The sequence below is a fragment of the Folsomia candida genome, unplaced genomic scaffold (assembly GCF_002217175.1).
Source record: "Folsomia candida strain VU population unplaced genomic scaffold, ASM221717v1 Fcan01_Sc034, whole genome shotgun sequence".
In the NCBI taxonomy this organism is placed as follows: Eukaryota; Metazoa; Arthropoda; class Collembola; order Entomobryomorpha; family Isotomidae; genus Folsomia; species Folsomia candida.
This window is the reverse complement of record NW_019091226.1, coordinates 365776-378589: the sequence shown is the minus strand read 5'-3', so window position 1 is coordinate 378589 and position 12814 is coordinate 365776. Positions and strand designations below refer to the sequence as shown.

General features: G+C 39.3%; 2 protein-coding genes across 2 annotated transcripts; one reads left to right on the top strand and one right to left on the bottom strand.

Annotated features, from left to right (window-relative positions):
- The first annotated feature begins 2315 nt into the window (after positions 1–2315).
- On the top strand, positions 2316–5886 carry LOC110860799 (L-gulono-1,4-lactone dehydrogenase). The gene is made up of 6 exons (XM_022109911.2): positions 2316–2516; positions 2974–3292; positions 3705–4036; positions 4264–4462; positions 4580–4956; positions 5272–5886. Exons 1-6 carry the CDS (start codon positions 2388–2390, stop codon positions 5677–5679), a joined length of 1764 nt encoding a protein of 587 aa, XP_021965603.2. The 5' UTR covers positions 2316–2387; the 3' UTR covers positions 5680–5886.
- LOC110860801 lies at positions 5667–6589 on the bottom strand. The gene is made up of 2 exons (XM_022109912.2): positions 6449–6589; positions 5667–6320 (listed from the first exon to the last, which is right to left on the bottom strand). Exons 1-2 carry the CDS (start codon positions 6492–6494, stop codon positions 6025–6027), a joined length of 342 nt encoding a protein of 113 aa, XP_021965604.1. The 5' UTR covers positions 6495–6589; the 3' UTR covers positions 5667–6024.
- Positions 6590–12814: the final 6225 nt, after the last annotated feature.

Below are 12814 nucleotides of genomic sequence, written 5' to 3'. Positions count from 1 at the left end.
CCGAAGTTATAACCGAAATCATAACCGAAATCATAACCCTTCTCTGATTGGTGGATCCAGAATTTCAACAGCCAATCAGAATGCAGGAATGTCACGGAAAATTTCACGGGACGGACTTTTCGAAATTATAATATAGATGAAAATGCGTAAATTGATTATTTGCAAACAATAATTCATTTGACGGAGAAGTGTAAGGTTGTCTGGCAACATTTTCAAAAATGAGGAGAAACGAAAAATTTCACTTGACGACGAGTTTGCGAAAATAGTTTACGACGATAATAGATGCCCTTTTGCTTCGCATGTTTCGTAAAAAAATAAAGCAATCTGATTGGTTGTCGCATCGCAGCGCAACTCTTCGTAAACATCGCAAAGTTGAGAAGATATGTTGCGAAGCGACGTGAATACCCACAATATATCTGACTACATTTTCACAAATTTTTTAAGGAATCGAGATAAAATTGTTGAATCAAGCTATGTATATTTGAATGTCCAAATACTGTGAATTGCACGATACATAATTATAGCTACGATGCAAATACTGTGCAAATTTGCCCTTTCTTCAGCTTAGTCTAAAATTGTGTACGCAAAACCAATTTTATAGTTCTTTCTGCTACTATTTTTATAATTATTGCATAACTTGTCCGTTAATTCTTCCCAGCAAGAATTTTGCAAGATTGTTTTCTATATTTTCTAGAAAACAACGTCATCACCCGGCCTTCCATCGATGACCCGCCCTGGTATCGTGACCCGTTAGGAATATTATTCAATGGCGTGGCCACGGCATTTTTATCCTTCATTTTTACCGCGCCCATTCTCTTCGTCGTCGCGGAAGTGGATCCGATCAAATTTGTCTTACCCGACACCCCTGGCACACTTATCCAGACCGTTACATGCATCTTAACCCGACTGCTTATCTGCACGCTAGCCTTGGCGGAAATCGTGTCATCAATCGGACTCGCGCACCTGACCTTAATCATGTTAACGTTATACTCAAAAAGCTGTCTCTTTCAGTTAAAATTTTATCGGAAACCTGAAAATTCTGAAATTGCAAAATATAAGTTTTGTCGGAAATTAGATTCTGAAAAAGCAAAATGCAAAATTTTGAAACTTGAGGGTTTATCCGATCTAGAAATTTATTCAGTTTTAATGGTGCAATGTCACGTGGTGCGTCAGTATTCCGATATTTCGGCGATTTTCATAATGGGACCAGGATTTGTGATTGACGTCATGGCGAATTATGTGGTGATAATGTTACACGGGAAAATACCCGGGCTTTTGTACCTCATTGTGGTCTTGTTGGCTACCTTGGTGCCGATAATTATCATGGGAGAACTTCCCGAGGCGGGAAAGAGTAATAGTGAAGCGGTAAATTTACTGCAGGATTGGAAAAAGACTGTTAACAATAGGATGAAAAGGAGAAAATTGAGATCATTGCGTCCGATCGGATTTTGGGTGGGGCCCTTCTTTTTAATAAAGAGACAAACTCTGTCAAGATATTTGGATGTTATTCTGAATTACACGGTAAATGCGATCTTGGTCTTGTAAATATATTAAGACTTGCTTAAAGAAAAATGGGTTTGAACAGGTACATAAATATTAATTTTACGTTTTTATTGTTAAAACTTTGAAAAAAATCGAGTTAAGTTTTTGCCGTCAATTATATTAGTACATGCATACTAAAATGTATTTTATGTTTGGAGACTTTCACGAAATGAATCAACACTAATGAATTAAAATTGTATAAAATTAGCTGAAATCTTGTGAAAATAAATATAAATACAAGTATGTATACTTGTATTTATATTTATATGCATACATATTTACATGTATGTATGTATGCATATAAATATAAATACAGAACAATGTTTCCCACTATTTACCAGAGATAAAATGTTAACTTTTTGTTGCTAAACATCGTTCTATAATTAACCAGGTTTTTTTCCATGAACCACACGCATACATATATTTTTAGGAGCAGGTGGATAGGATTAACAGGGTGGGTTTTCAGTTAAAAGGTGCACGGACGAACAGCGGCTGCGGAAGCCGTGGGGACATCTGGGTACATTAACATTGTAGTGTAGGGAAGACTGGGAGTGTTTTATATAACATGGGGAGAGGATGCGCCATACATAAATCACGGTGGAGACCTTACCCCCGCACTTCCGCGGCCTCTTGGTATGGACCATCGCATTTATTCGAGTCCCTAAATTTTAGGCGTAGCGTGGATTATTGTATGTACATTATTAGTTTGCTGGATACTCACGTTAACAACGAATGTGGGTTATTGTGCTATTTTTACTGTTTGTGTGTACTGTACTACCTGAACTGGAATGCCAAATGAAGCCTCATGAATATTCATTCACCAGTAACAGAAGCACATTTTGCAGATGTACTGTACCAGGTCAACCATGCAGTTCTTCACCAAATTGGTCAGTCTTGTCTTAATTTTACTTCTAAGTTTGTGTCCATCGACAGTTTTTACGCAGAATGATGATCTTGAAGGACATTCTTTACAGGTATTTGTTTTCCATACGAGTAAATAAATAAATTGGCATCGTTTTTATATAGACCAACAAATTTATACGCACTATAATTTTAAGAGGGTTGACAGCGGACCACATTTTTAATTTATGCTAATAATTAATTAATAAAGGCAATTATGGTATGAAGGTATTTAATTAATTCCGAGTTTGCAAATTGAGAATATTAGGCAAAACTTCAGATTCAGAAATCTGCGGTACTTTGCATTTTTAAGTGAAAATCATTGAATTTATGTTTACAAGTTCACACCGAAAATTTACGTTTTTATTTTGAGACACTATTTTATATGTATTTGTTAATTGGTAAATAGATGCGAAATATAAGACAGTATGCCCAAAATATATGTGAGGAATTTGTACAAAGTTATGAGCTGATAAAATAGAGACATGTCCCACAAAGATAATTTAAATTAGCCCGTCAATTAATTTACAGCCACCATATTCCTCGTACGATGGGAGAACACCGTATTGCACGCCATCGTCCCCTTTCAGCTTTCCCAGCACGACGACACAAATTCAGAAGATCGTCATAAACGCGGGCTTTTTTCGACAAACTGTTAAACCCATCGGGTCGCGACATTCAGCGACGGGCATCATCTGCACGGATGGGACGCCCCTCGTTATGAGAAATTTTCAAGACAAGAAGCTAAGTTCCGATGGAACGGCGACGTTCGGAAGTGGGGTCAAACTTCGAGACGCATCTGCATTCTTGAAGCGACACGGCAGAGCTTTCATACATTTGCCGGGTTATGGTATGTGGGTTTCAATATCTTCATTTCAAATTGCGGAACACTTTAAATTTTACGCTGGCAAAATTGCAATATTTTGCGGGAAATTCCCCCGTCCAAAAAATCGGGGTTTCAATTCTGGCGGGTTTGTTGTACATATTTCTTGCAATCCAAAAAATGCAAGAAATGCAAGGTGCAAAAAAGCAAAAACAAAGCGCAAGTATTTTAACATGCGCCATCTAGCAACGCGCTCTATGAACCACAGCGGCGAGAAGTAGCCTTGAATTTCCTGCGGGTCAAAATAGCAGCAAGAAATCAATTTCTTACGGTTATTGCTTGCGCTTGGTTACCTGCACTTGAAAAAGTATTAGAAATTGAATTAAGGTTGTCTCCGATTTGAAAGAAACTCGTTAAATGCTTGAATATTTAATTATAGACGGCCTCACACTTGGCGGTGCTGTTGGAACCGGAGCACATGGATCGTCTCTCGTTCACCCGGCCTCCCTTTCCGAACAGGTCGTCCGAATGAGTATCGTCGATGGGTTGGGGATCGTCCGCACAATTTCTGGCGAAGAGTTGAACGTGTTCAGAATTCATCTTGGGATGCTCGGCGTTCTTGTGGAGATAACTTTTCAAACGGTGGAATTGTTCAAAATCGTTGTCGAGACAGGACCGGAAGACGATAACATCCTAATGGATAACGACTTCGTCGAGATGGCGCGAAAATTCGACTTTTTCCAGGCAGCGTGGTTTCCCGCCACGAAAAAGGTTCGCTTTAATTAAATTCATTTCAAATTATTTACAGTGTTGAAGGCAACCTAAGTTTAATTTTAGAATTTTAAGATTTGCGACATTTTGCAAAAAATGTTTTGCTTTAAGACTATACGATTTTTGTTTAAAGAGTTAAACAAAATTCGCATTTTTTTTACTCTCAATGGTAATTCAATAAGTTTGAAAAATTGGGCATTTAAGTGGGAATTTTATTGGAATTTTAGGTGGTTATAAATAAAGGAAAATTTACGAACGACGTTTCCCTCCCGGGAGAGGCGCGCTGGGTCCTGTTCACCGAAACTGATGAGGATTCAGCCCTTGCGGAACGAAACTTAAACGATGCTCTTCACAAGTCGAGAAACATCGCGGGATTTAATGCCATCCAGGAAAATACGATGTTATCCTACTACACCAAAGTCATAGGTTGGCAGATTTACGACAAAATTTAATTTCACGACATATTTATTACGATATTTTTAAAATCCTCTGAAGCAAATCTCCCATTGGAAGCAATATGACCTAATATTAACTTTTCCCCAGGTCGTGTCCCCATTTTCTCCGAGGACAACGTCTCCCTCCCCCATCCCGCCGTTGGCTATGGTCACGACATCATGGCGGCGACATGCGACATCTGTGACTGGTATTACGGGGATTATTCCGCTCGAGGTTTGGACGATTCGTTGGGATGTCCAGCAGACAAACTACCCGCCATTGCGGCCAGAATTCGAAAGCTGTTGACCCAAATTCCTGCGGCAATTACGAGAATTCAAATAAGATTTCATCCCGCATCCACAACCCTGATGTCACGTGCTTATGGAAGGGACACCGTAATGCTGAGTCTTCTCGGCTCGGCCACGATCGATGGAAATGATCCCATTGCGGGAAGTGGAGTTTATCAGAGTGCAATGCAAATTTTTGTAAGTGATTCTTGAAAAAAATCCGATAAAATTTTGCACAAATTTGTAAATCAAAGATTGAGAACCCTATTTGCAGAATTAACTTTAGAAATTTGGAAAACTCGAATCTTGGGCGTCGTTTATTTTTTTATAGTTTGTAAGATTACTCATTTTACAAAACTTACAACAGATTTTTTTACAACTTACGAATGATAGCGTGATTTGCCTTTGTATATGTATTTAACTGCAAAATTTAAATTTGTAATAATCTTGAAAATTATATGGTAGAACTGCAAATTTCTAGGAAATTTAAAAATCGTATTTTTTTCATTTTAGATTGCAGAATATGACTGTCGCCCCCACTGGGGTAAGAATGGGGGTTACTACCACACCCACGAAATCATCAAGAAATCTGTCCCTCCCGCAAATTGGGTCCGATTTGTCACTGCTGTCCATTCATATGATCCCTTTGCCGTATTTCGGAACAAATTTTCTCTCCGATTTCTCGGTTTCTCCCATGAAATGGATACCGACCCAAGAATTAGTCGATGTGCGGTTGCCGATTACTGCGCATGTCTGACAGACCAGGACTGCGGAGCTGACCAAGTGTGCGCCGCCCAAACGAGCGATGGAAGCATGGGGCAATACAAGATATGTTGTGATGTTAAAATTTATGAGAACAAACCTCTCTTAAAATATGATCCATACAACTACACTTCTATCCTGGAAGCTATTTTTTACTAAATTTTGACCCCAGAAATTTACTTTATTAAGCACCAATTAGCATAAATTTTGGTCTAGTACATATATTTCTGGCCAGATGAATATTATATTTCATGATTAGTATTTTTTGTTTACATACATATATTTTTATAAATTATAAGATTCAAAAATTTTGTAAATTCCAAAATACGTAAGCTAATAAATCAAGTTAACGTTTTTTTAACCCGACGCTACCGTTGTAGCCGCAGAAGCAGCGAGATTCTTCACCATGGTTTGGAGCTCGTTTAATAACCGGTTGCTGTTGTCGATGGTTCGTTGAATCTGAGCTAATTTCGAGTCCGTTTCTTCCCTAATTCGATTCGACAATTAGGCCGTGAGGTCACGAACTTGCGCCTGCAAAGAACTGATCTCGTCTTTAATGGCTGCGATCATTGACGCCATAGGCGTGCCAACGGAGGTTGAATTGAACAGGGACGAAGTAGTGAAACCGAGACGGTCGACCGTTGTGGACAACGGATTTCCGAAATCTGTAGGAACCTGCACACTAAGAATAAGTAAATCGGACTGAAGCTGATTTAGGTAGTTGGAGAGCGTGGTAATCGTATCTGTTAAGTCAGTCAGGTTAGGAATCGTTGGCAACTGCAAGCCTGCTAATTGAGGAGCTGCAAAAAGTCGGGGTCAAATTTTGAAGAAACAAAATAATTTTGAAAATAAACTTGAAACAAAAATATTTATACAATTTTTATAATACTTTATCATAAATTTGGAAATAATAAAATTCCGTCATTACCTGCCCCAACTAAAACTAGGGAAGCCAAGATCAAAATGGACTTCATCGTTTCTGGAAATTTCTCGAAATTATTTAGGATCTCTCAAGATTGTGTTTGTTCGAAGGCTAAATCCGGACTGGATTTGTCACCTTGGTTAAATCTGGTCTGAAGTTGAGATGAATAAACTGAGAATTGATAAAGATAAATTTGCGTAGGGGTAAATATGTGTATGAAGTTGTTGTTCGATTATGCTTGAATTGGTAACGAATTGATATCATAAGATGGTACGACAGGCATAAATATGCACGTGCATATTGCATGGATACACTTCTTGACAGGTCTATTAATTCATAAGGAAAGTGAGGCAACCAGGAATTAATATCTCGCTTATTGGAATTATCTACAAATTTACTGTGCAGGGTTTCTGCGCAGTGTGTTTTTCTATAAGTTTAAGTGTTTTTCAAGGGTTTTGACTTGTGCTACGTATTTATGTAAGCGTTTATATATAAGTGAGAAGGAATGAATGCTTATCATTGTTCACAAAATTGCCTTAATTTGCTCAATCTTATCCTTGTCAAACTCCAGTTTGTGTAACACGAGTGTCTAACTTATCTAACTGTGCATGCAGTAGTCCAAAGTCAAGCTCAAAGGCAATTTTTATTGATGGCTGCAAAATAAATGCTCTCATGAGGTAACAAGTTTTACCGATTTGCAGTTGGGTAACGCGGGTATGTAAACTATAAATTCTGCAAGATAGATATGTATCGTACCCAATCAATGGTTGCAGAAAGTTATCATTAACATGCGGGAATCTAAGGTATGTCCAGGAATACATGGTTCCGCGCAATGTGTACGCATACTGCGCAGTTTGTGCAGATTTCTATTTTTCAATTTCATTTTTTGAAACGTAATTGCATGGACCTCCAAGGGATACAAAGCATTTTTTCTTAAAATAGCGAAATTTAGTAGCAATCACCATGAAAGTGAAAACCTCGCGAATCAAGTTTTTCATAACTGCAAAATCGTCGCTTGTCGTGACTCGAACAAAGCGTGGCTGTACTTCAAAACAGAAGAATGTCGCAAACCAAAATCTACGTTTATATTTCGATGCATGAGGATGACAAAAAGTGGAATTCAAAAAACTTTCCAGATCAACTCGCCTCATAGCCACCCACAAAATCTTGAAAGACATTAAAAAACTCTTCACCCATAACTCTTCCACGTTAAATTGTGGCGCTGCCCCGATAATGAAAATTTCAAAAAGTTTGTTCCGCAACATCGAAGTTCATAAACTGGGGATTATAGAAAAAATGAAAGAAAGTCTCCCAAAGTATGTATGTTGAAGACCAAAAAATCACCATCCAAAAATGGTGCAAAGAAAGTGTCAACAGATGTCATTAAAAATGATTATCAATGATGATGACATCTACGTCGACCCTGATCCCATAAAGACTTCGGGAAACACATTTTTTCACGCAGATAGCTCTGCCAGTGTAGATTATCAACAATATTTGTACATGAAAACTATATACCCTGTAAAATGCCTAGTTAGTCATGTGACGGTTAACATTGAGAAAGCTATCCTTAAAACAGCCAACCTCCTAATGTCCTTTATTTGCGAGAAATCTACAAGTTTCGGGCCTTGCGCAAAAGAAGGTACTCTAATCTTCGTTTCAACGCGAAAGAGATAGAACAATTCGAACGTTAATGGTGAAAAATCAGCAAGTACATTTCGAATTTCGAGTGAAAATCGTAAATTGGAGGGTTGTTGGGGAAAGTCGGATTGGTGGCCAAGAACGGAGTAATAAAAATCCTTCGAAGCAAAAACGGACATGTGTGGTTCTTACCTACAACTTACGAAAGATTTTATAAATATCTACTAAACAGGTCTTAATACACAGGTCATTATGTGCGGAACCATTTATTCCTGGACATACTATAGGTATGTATGTATGTATAAACCGTTACTTTATTTAATCGTTAGAAGTATGAATTGTATCGCAGAGTAGAGTACTTATTTACATCTTATATTTTAAAAAAGCTAAACGACCAGCGCCTCACACAATTTCCCTATCTGAAATTTAATTTAATAAACCTATGTCGTCGTCTTATAGTAAAAATATCTCCTCCAGCTCTCGACCGGCTGGAGGAGATCCTAAAATTGCAGCAACATTTCCACGCTGTACTGCAATGCTCATCCTTCGGAGGAGAAAAGACGTTGCCCTCTTCTCCTCCGTAACGATCGTGATCCTTGATCCGATTTCCTTGATAAGGGACAGGCCCTCTTTGCCCCACACTCCTATCGTTTCAATGGCTACAGGAACAAAGAGGAACCTGTCCTGGAGGAACTCATACTTCTTCCTCTTGGCGTCCTCTGCCTTCTCGGCTGCCGCACCAGGATAAACGCAGGTTTGAGGGAGGTAAGACGGTGCAAAAGTGTCCGAACATGTAAAATCCCATACCAGGGGTCTCCCTCTCGCCCAAGGGATTAACGTTAGCCCGTCAGGGCGCTTTCCGTCTTGTCGAGAGCAACCTGGTGGCTCTTTGATAGCTGGGGCTCCCGCAGATCGGAGCGCTCTCCAAATCACGTCATTTGCCGCAGTGTGTCGCGAATAACGACCTGCGCTCCTCTTACACTTTAAGCCATGATAGCCTTTTGTTGTGACCTCCGCTCCACATGGGCATTTATGAGGGTGGCACACGTCGCATCCAAGGCGAAGCGCGCAAGCGACTCCGAACGTCTCGTTGGGGAGTAGCTTCCCTAGTTGTGGCGAAGGGACGGCATTTAGCCACGCCCCCACATGCGGCTGTCCCATAGCAAGGAGGCGGGCTTTATCCTCCGGTGTAGGTGCACCATTCTTGAGGTGGTTGATGGCGGCCTCCTGTTGAGGATTCTCCCATGCGGCCTGAGTACCCCTAACTTCGATGTATAAACACATCCGTACATATTAAGTCAATGTATATACATACGCCTAAAAATCTGAAAGAGTCACACATATATGTATACCTACACATGCATACATATATGTCAGTACACGGGGTATATCATATATGTAATACCCCGTGTACTGACATAGAGACAGAGAGACGGACGGACAGACAAAGTCTTTGCATAAATTAGCTGAATCTTCCTAAGCACGGGTATGAAAAAATAGGTTTTCTGTATGTATTTTTTGGCAAACTTCAATAAAAATACATATTAATTTTGATTAGTCTTTTCAAATATTTAAGATGTGAGGTTCACAATGTGACCATAATGCTAGCAATTTTGGCATTGGAAAACACACCACAACTTTAGACCTATTAGAATGGTTTTGAATAGACATAGACATAAGTATATGTTTACGTACATACTTACGTGGACAAGAGCATTAATTTAGGAAGGTCATAATTTCTTCATATTCTCTCGTAATTTCTCCGAACAAAGTTTTCCCTTCTTTTTACATTGTGTCGCATGTTACTACAATCCAACCATACCAAGCTCTTCTAGCAACACTTTCTTTCTGACACAATGCCACACATTTATGTCTTAAAACTTTACCGTCATGCTCCACGCTTTAACTTGCTACTTGTGAAGCTGTCCTTGCTTAAACAGTTTCGCACCATAAAGTCCAACCGTTGATATCCGTTAACAAATATTAAAATGTATTCGACAAATATCCCAATTTTTTATTTTTACCTACTTATAATCGGATGTAATACCCTTTTCTCGGGGAGTAACTGTTTTTCGATACCAGACTTTCTGTCACGTTGTACATTTCACATAAGGACGGACTTTACTCTAGGAGACGCGTCAAGTCAGCTAGGTCAGATCCTATTTCCAGGTCGATCAAACATTGGTATCAGGCAGGAACGACAACCACCACTGATGTTGGAACATATTAATAAGACAATGTTGAGCATGTACGAGACAAGAAGTGATAACATGGGAGTCGTCTTAAGCACGTATCAGAGTGGGATAAGTTATCGCAGAGTACCTTCGAAGTATACGGTTTGTACGGTTGCTCAAATATTTTCCTACTGGCTGCGAGATATCGCGCAGGAGGGGAATCTTCAGGGGGATATTTCCTTGCAAATGCTTCTAGCGATCCGACAAGTCATAGATTCTCAGGCGTATCCTCATTTTATTCTATTTGAAGACAGCAATTTGGGGAGAAATTTCAAGCCAGGGAATTTGCTCAGATTTCCAATAATTCCACATATTTCGACGACAGCGATATTCGTTGTTTTTAACAGTGAGCATAATGCAGCTTATCTTGTTAGGTGGGTTAACGGAAATATTGGCTTCGAGGAAGATCTACTTGGCCCATCCATGTATAATGTGTCATCAACAGTGGAACTTATCCGCAACTGGAAACGATTAAACTCAAACCTACAACGCACAAAGATATATATGAAGTTGACTTACAAATGGCACAGGCAGGAGTATTGTTCATGGTCACCTAGAAATCACAACCAATTTTCAAGAATTCACCGCTTCTCCGAAAATGATTGCGTCAAATTGTCCTTCATTAATCGCCACAACGTTTCACTTTTTCCCGTTTCCTACTTTCTCCCAGGCGTTTCAAACTTATATCGGAAACGATGGCGAGCTCTTTGGCACTCACGGTGATTGTAGGGTATCAAAAATCATTTTCCTTCGACTGGATAAAGTACGGTGTACGGGTCGAAACCTATCGTTTTTCGGTGTTCCTTGAGTCTAAAGACGTTGTCACCCAGGCTAATTTAAATGCGCTCGTGTTACCATTTGACGTCATTACGTGGATCCTTATTTTTCTGGTAGGACTGACTATATGGTTAATGTCTTTTGTGGTTACTGAACAAGGGACCCTATCAATTCTATGGTTGTTGGGAACTTTACTGGATCAGTCGGATCTACTATTTGTGAAAATATTTACATCGAAGAAAAAGAAAACATGCTTTGGCGGTGAGACTATTTGTATCCTCCCGCTTACTGGATGGATAATAACCACTTTACTGCTTGGATTTTTCTACAAGGGTGCACTCTTTTCCTATATGACGACGACTCCTCTCCCAGACGTCCCCACGAATTTGAAAGATCTACTTATCAGTGATATCCCAATCATTACAACGACATATTTAACCTCGGTATTCTACCCGATTCCAGTGTCGCCGTTGGAAATGTTGTGTAAGGATTTTCTCGAAATTCTTGGACACGAGTCACCTCTCGCCGATGTTGCAGATGGGTTATTAAGACGCACTATTTTCGTACCCGCGTTCCACAAGGTGGTCGACATTACTGAAAACATTTCTCTCTCGAGACCTATTACTACTTGTGCGAATCCTCACACGTGGAACTGTACAAAAAAGACTGAAAAGGGAAGTGTAGTTTTACGAGGGAAGAAATTTGCAGTGATTAGTGTGAAAGAAGATATCGCAGCATTTTCAAATTACTTGAGTTACTTTGATGGAAAGTCATCGAAATTCATTCAAATCCGGGAAGATAGTCCCAACCCGGTGATATTTAGGGTCCCCTGGATCGCGTATTATAATGGGGTCTATGACATTTTTTCTCGACATTTTGGTGCATTGGTAGAATCGGGGATTCATTCGTGGTGGAATAGGAATAGTCACGTGGCTGGGCAAGTGAGGCTCTTGATCCAGAACAAGTTTCAAATTAAGTCTAGCAATGAGCATGTGAGTATTCCCGGGTTACTGCAAAGGATTTGGATTAGAAGCAATGTCGCAAAAGTGCCAGTATACGAGGGGACTGCGGGATTAGGGGGAGTTGAGATTAAAATGGTTATGGCGCCTTTCGTTATTTGGTGCACAGTTTTAGGAATATCTTGTCTGATATTCTCGGAAACGTTGTACGTTCGGCGAAGGTGGAGACCCTTTATTCAAAATTGTAAATGCATCAAGAACATTTGTCGACAATGTCAGCAAAAAATGGTTTCTTGATCGCGCATGCGCAGTCAGACGTGAACGGTTATCCGACAATGTGTAAACTATGGAACCTACTCCATGATTGTGACTTGCAAGAGCTAATGGCTATTTATATTTATGAAATACATGCATTATACAGATACACACATACATATATTTACACATACGCCAAGTTATTTAAGAAATGTATCACAGCCAATTCAGGGTTATACAATTATATCTTGAGAGCATGTTTACCTAGTCACATAAGTATATATATTATATTAGTGTATAAGCCCGTCTCCCGCCGGGCGAGAGCGTATTTGATTTTCGTGAAAATTAAGTCGGAATTTTCATAATTCCAACGAATTATTTTTTTATTATATCTATTTATATACGTACAGCTAGGGACGTATACCTATACGTATATTTATATATATTTATATATAATTAGCTGGACATGCCTGTTGGCGAGGAAGTGAAACTTTCTCCAGTTTTAC

Coding starts and splice junctions, on each gene's coding strand:
- LOC110860799 (XM_022109911.2), top strand. CDS start 2,388: ATGTACTGTACCAGGTCAACCATGCAGTTCTTCACCAAATTGGTCAGT. Junction 2,517..2,973: donor TTGAAGGACATTCTTTACAG/GTATTTGTTTTC, acceptor ATTAATTTACAG/CCACCATATTCCTCGTACGA. Junction 3,293..3,704: donor CATACATTTGCCGGGTTATG/GTATGTGGGTTT, acceptor ATTTAATTATAG/ACGGCCTCACACTTGGCGGT.
- LOC110860801 (XM_022109912.2), bottom strand. CDS start 6,494: ATGAAGTCCATTTTGATCTTGGCTTCCCTAGTTTTAGTTGGGGCAG. Junction 6,321..6,448: donor CCTAGTTTTAGTTGGGGCAG/GTAATGACGGAA, acceptor GACTTTTTGCAG/CTCCTCAATTAGCAGGCTTG.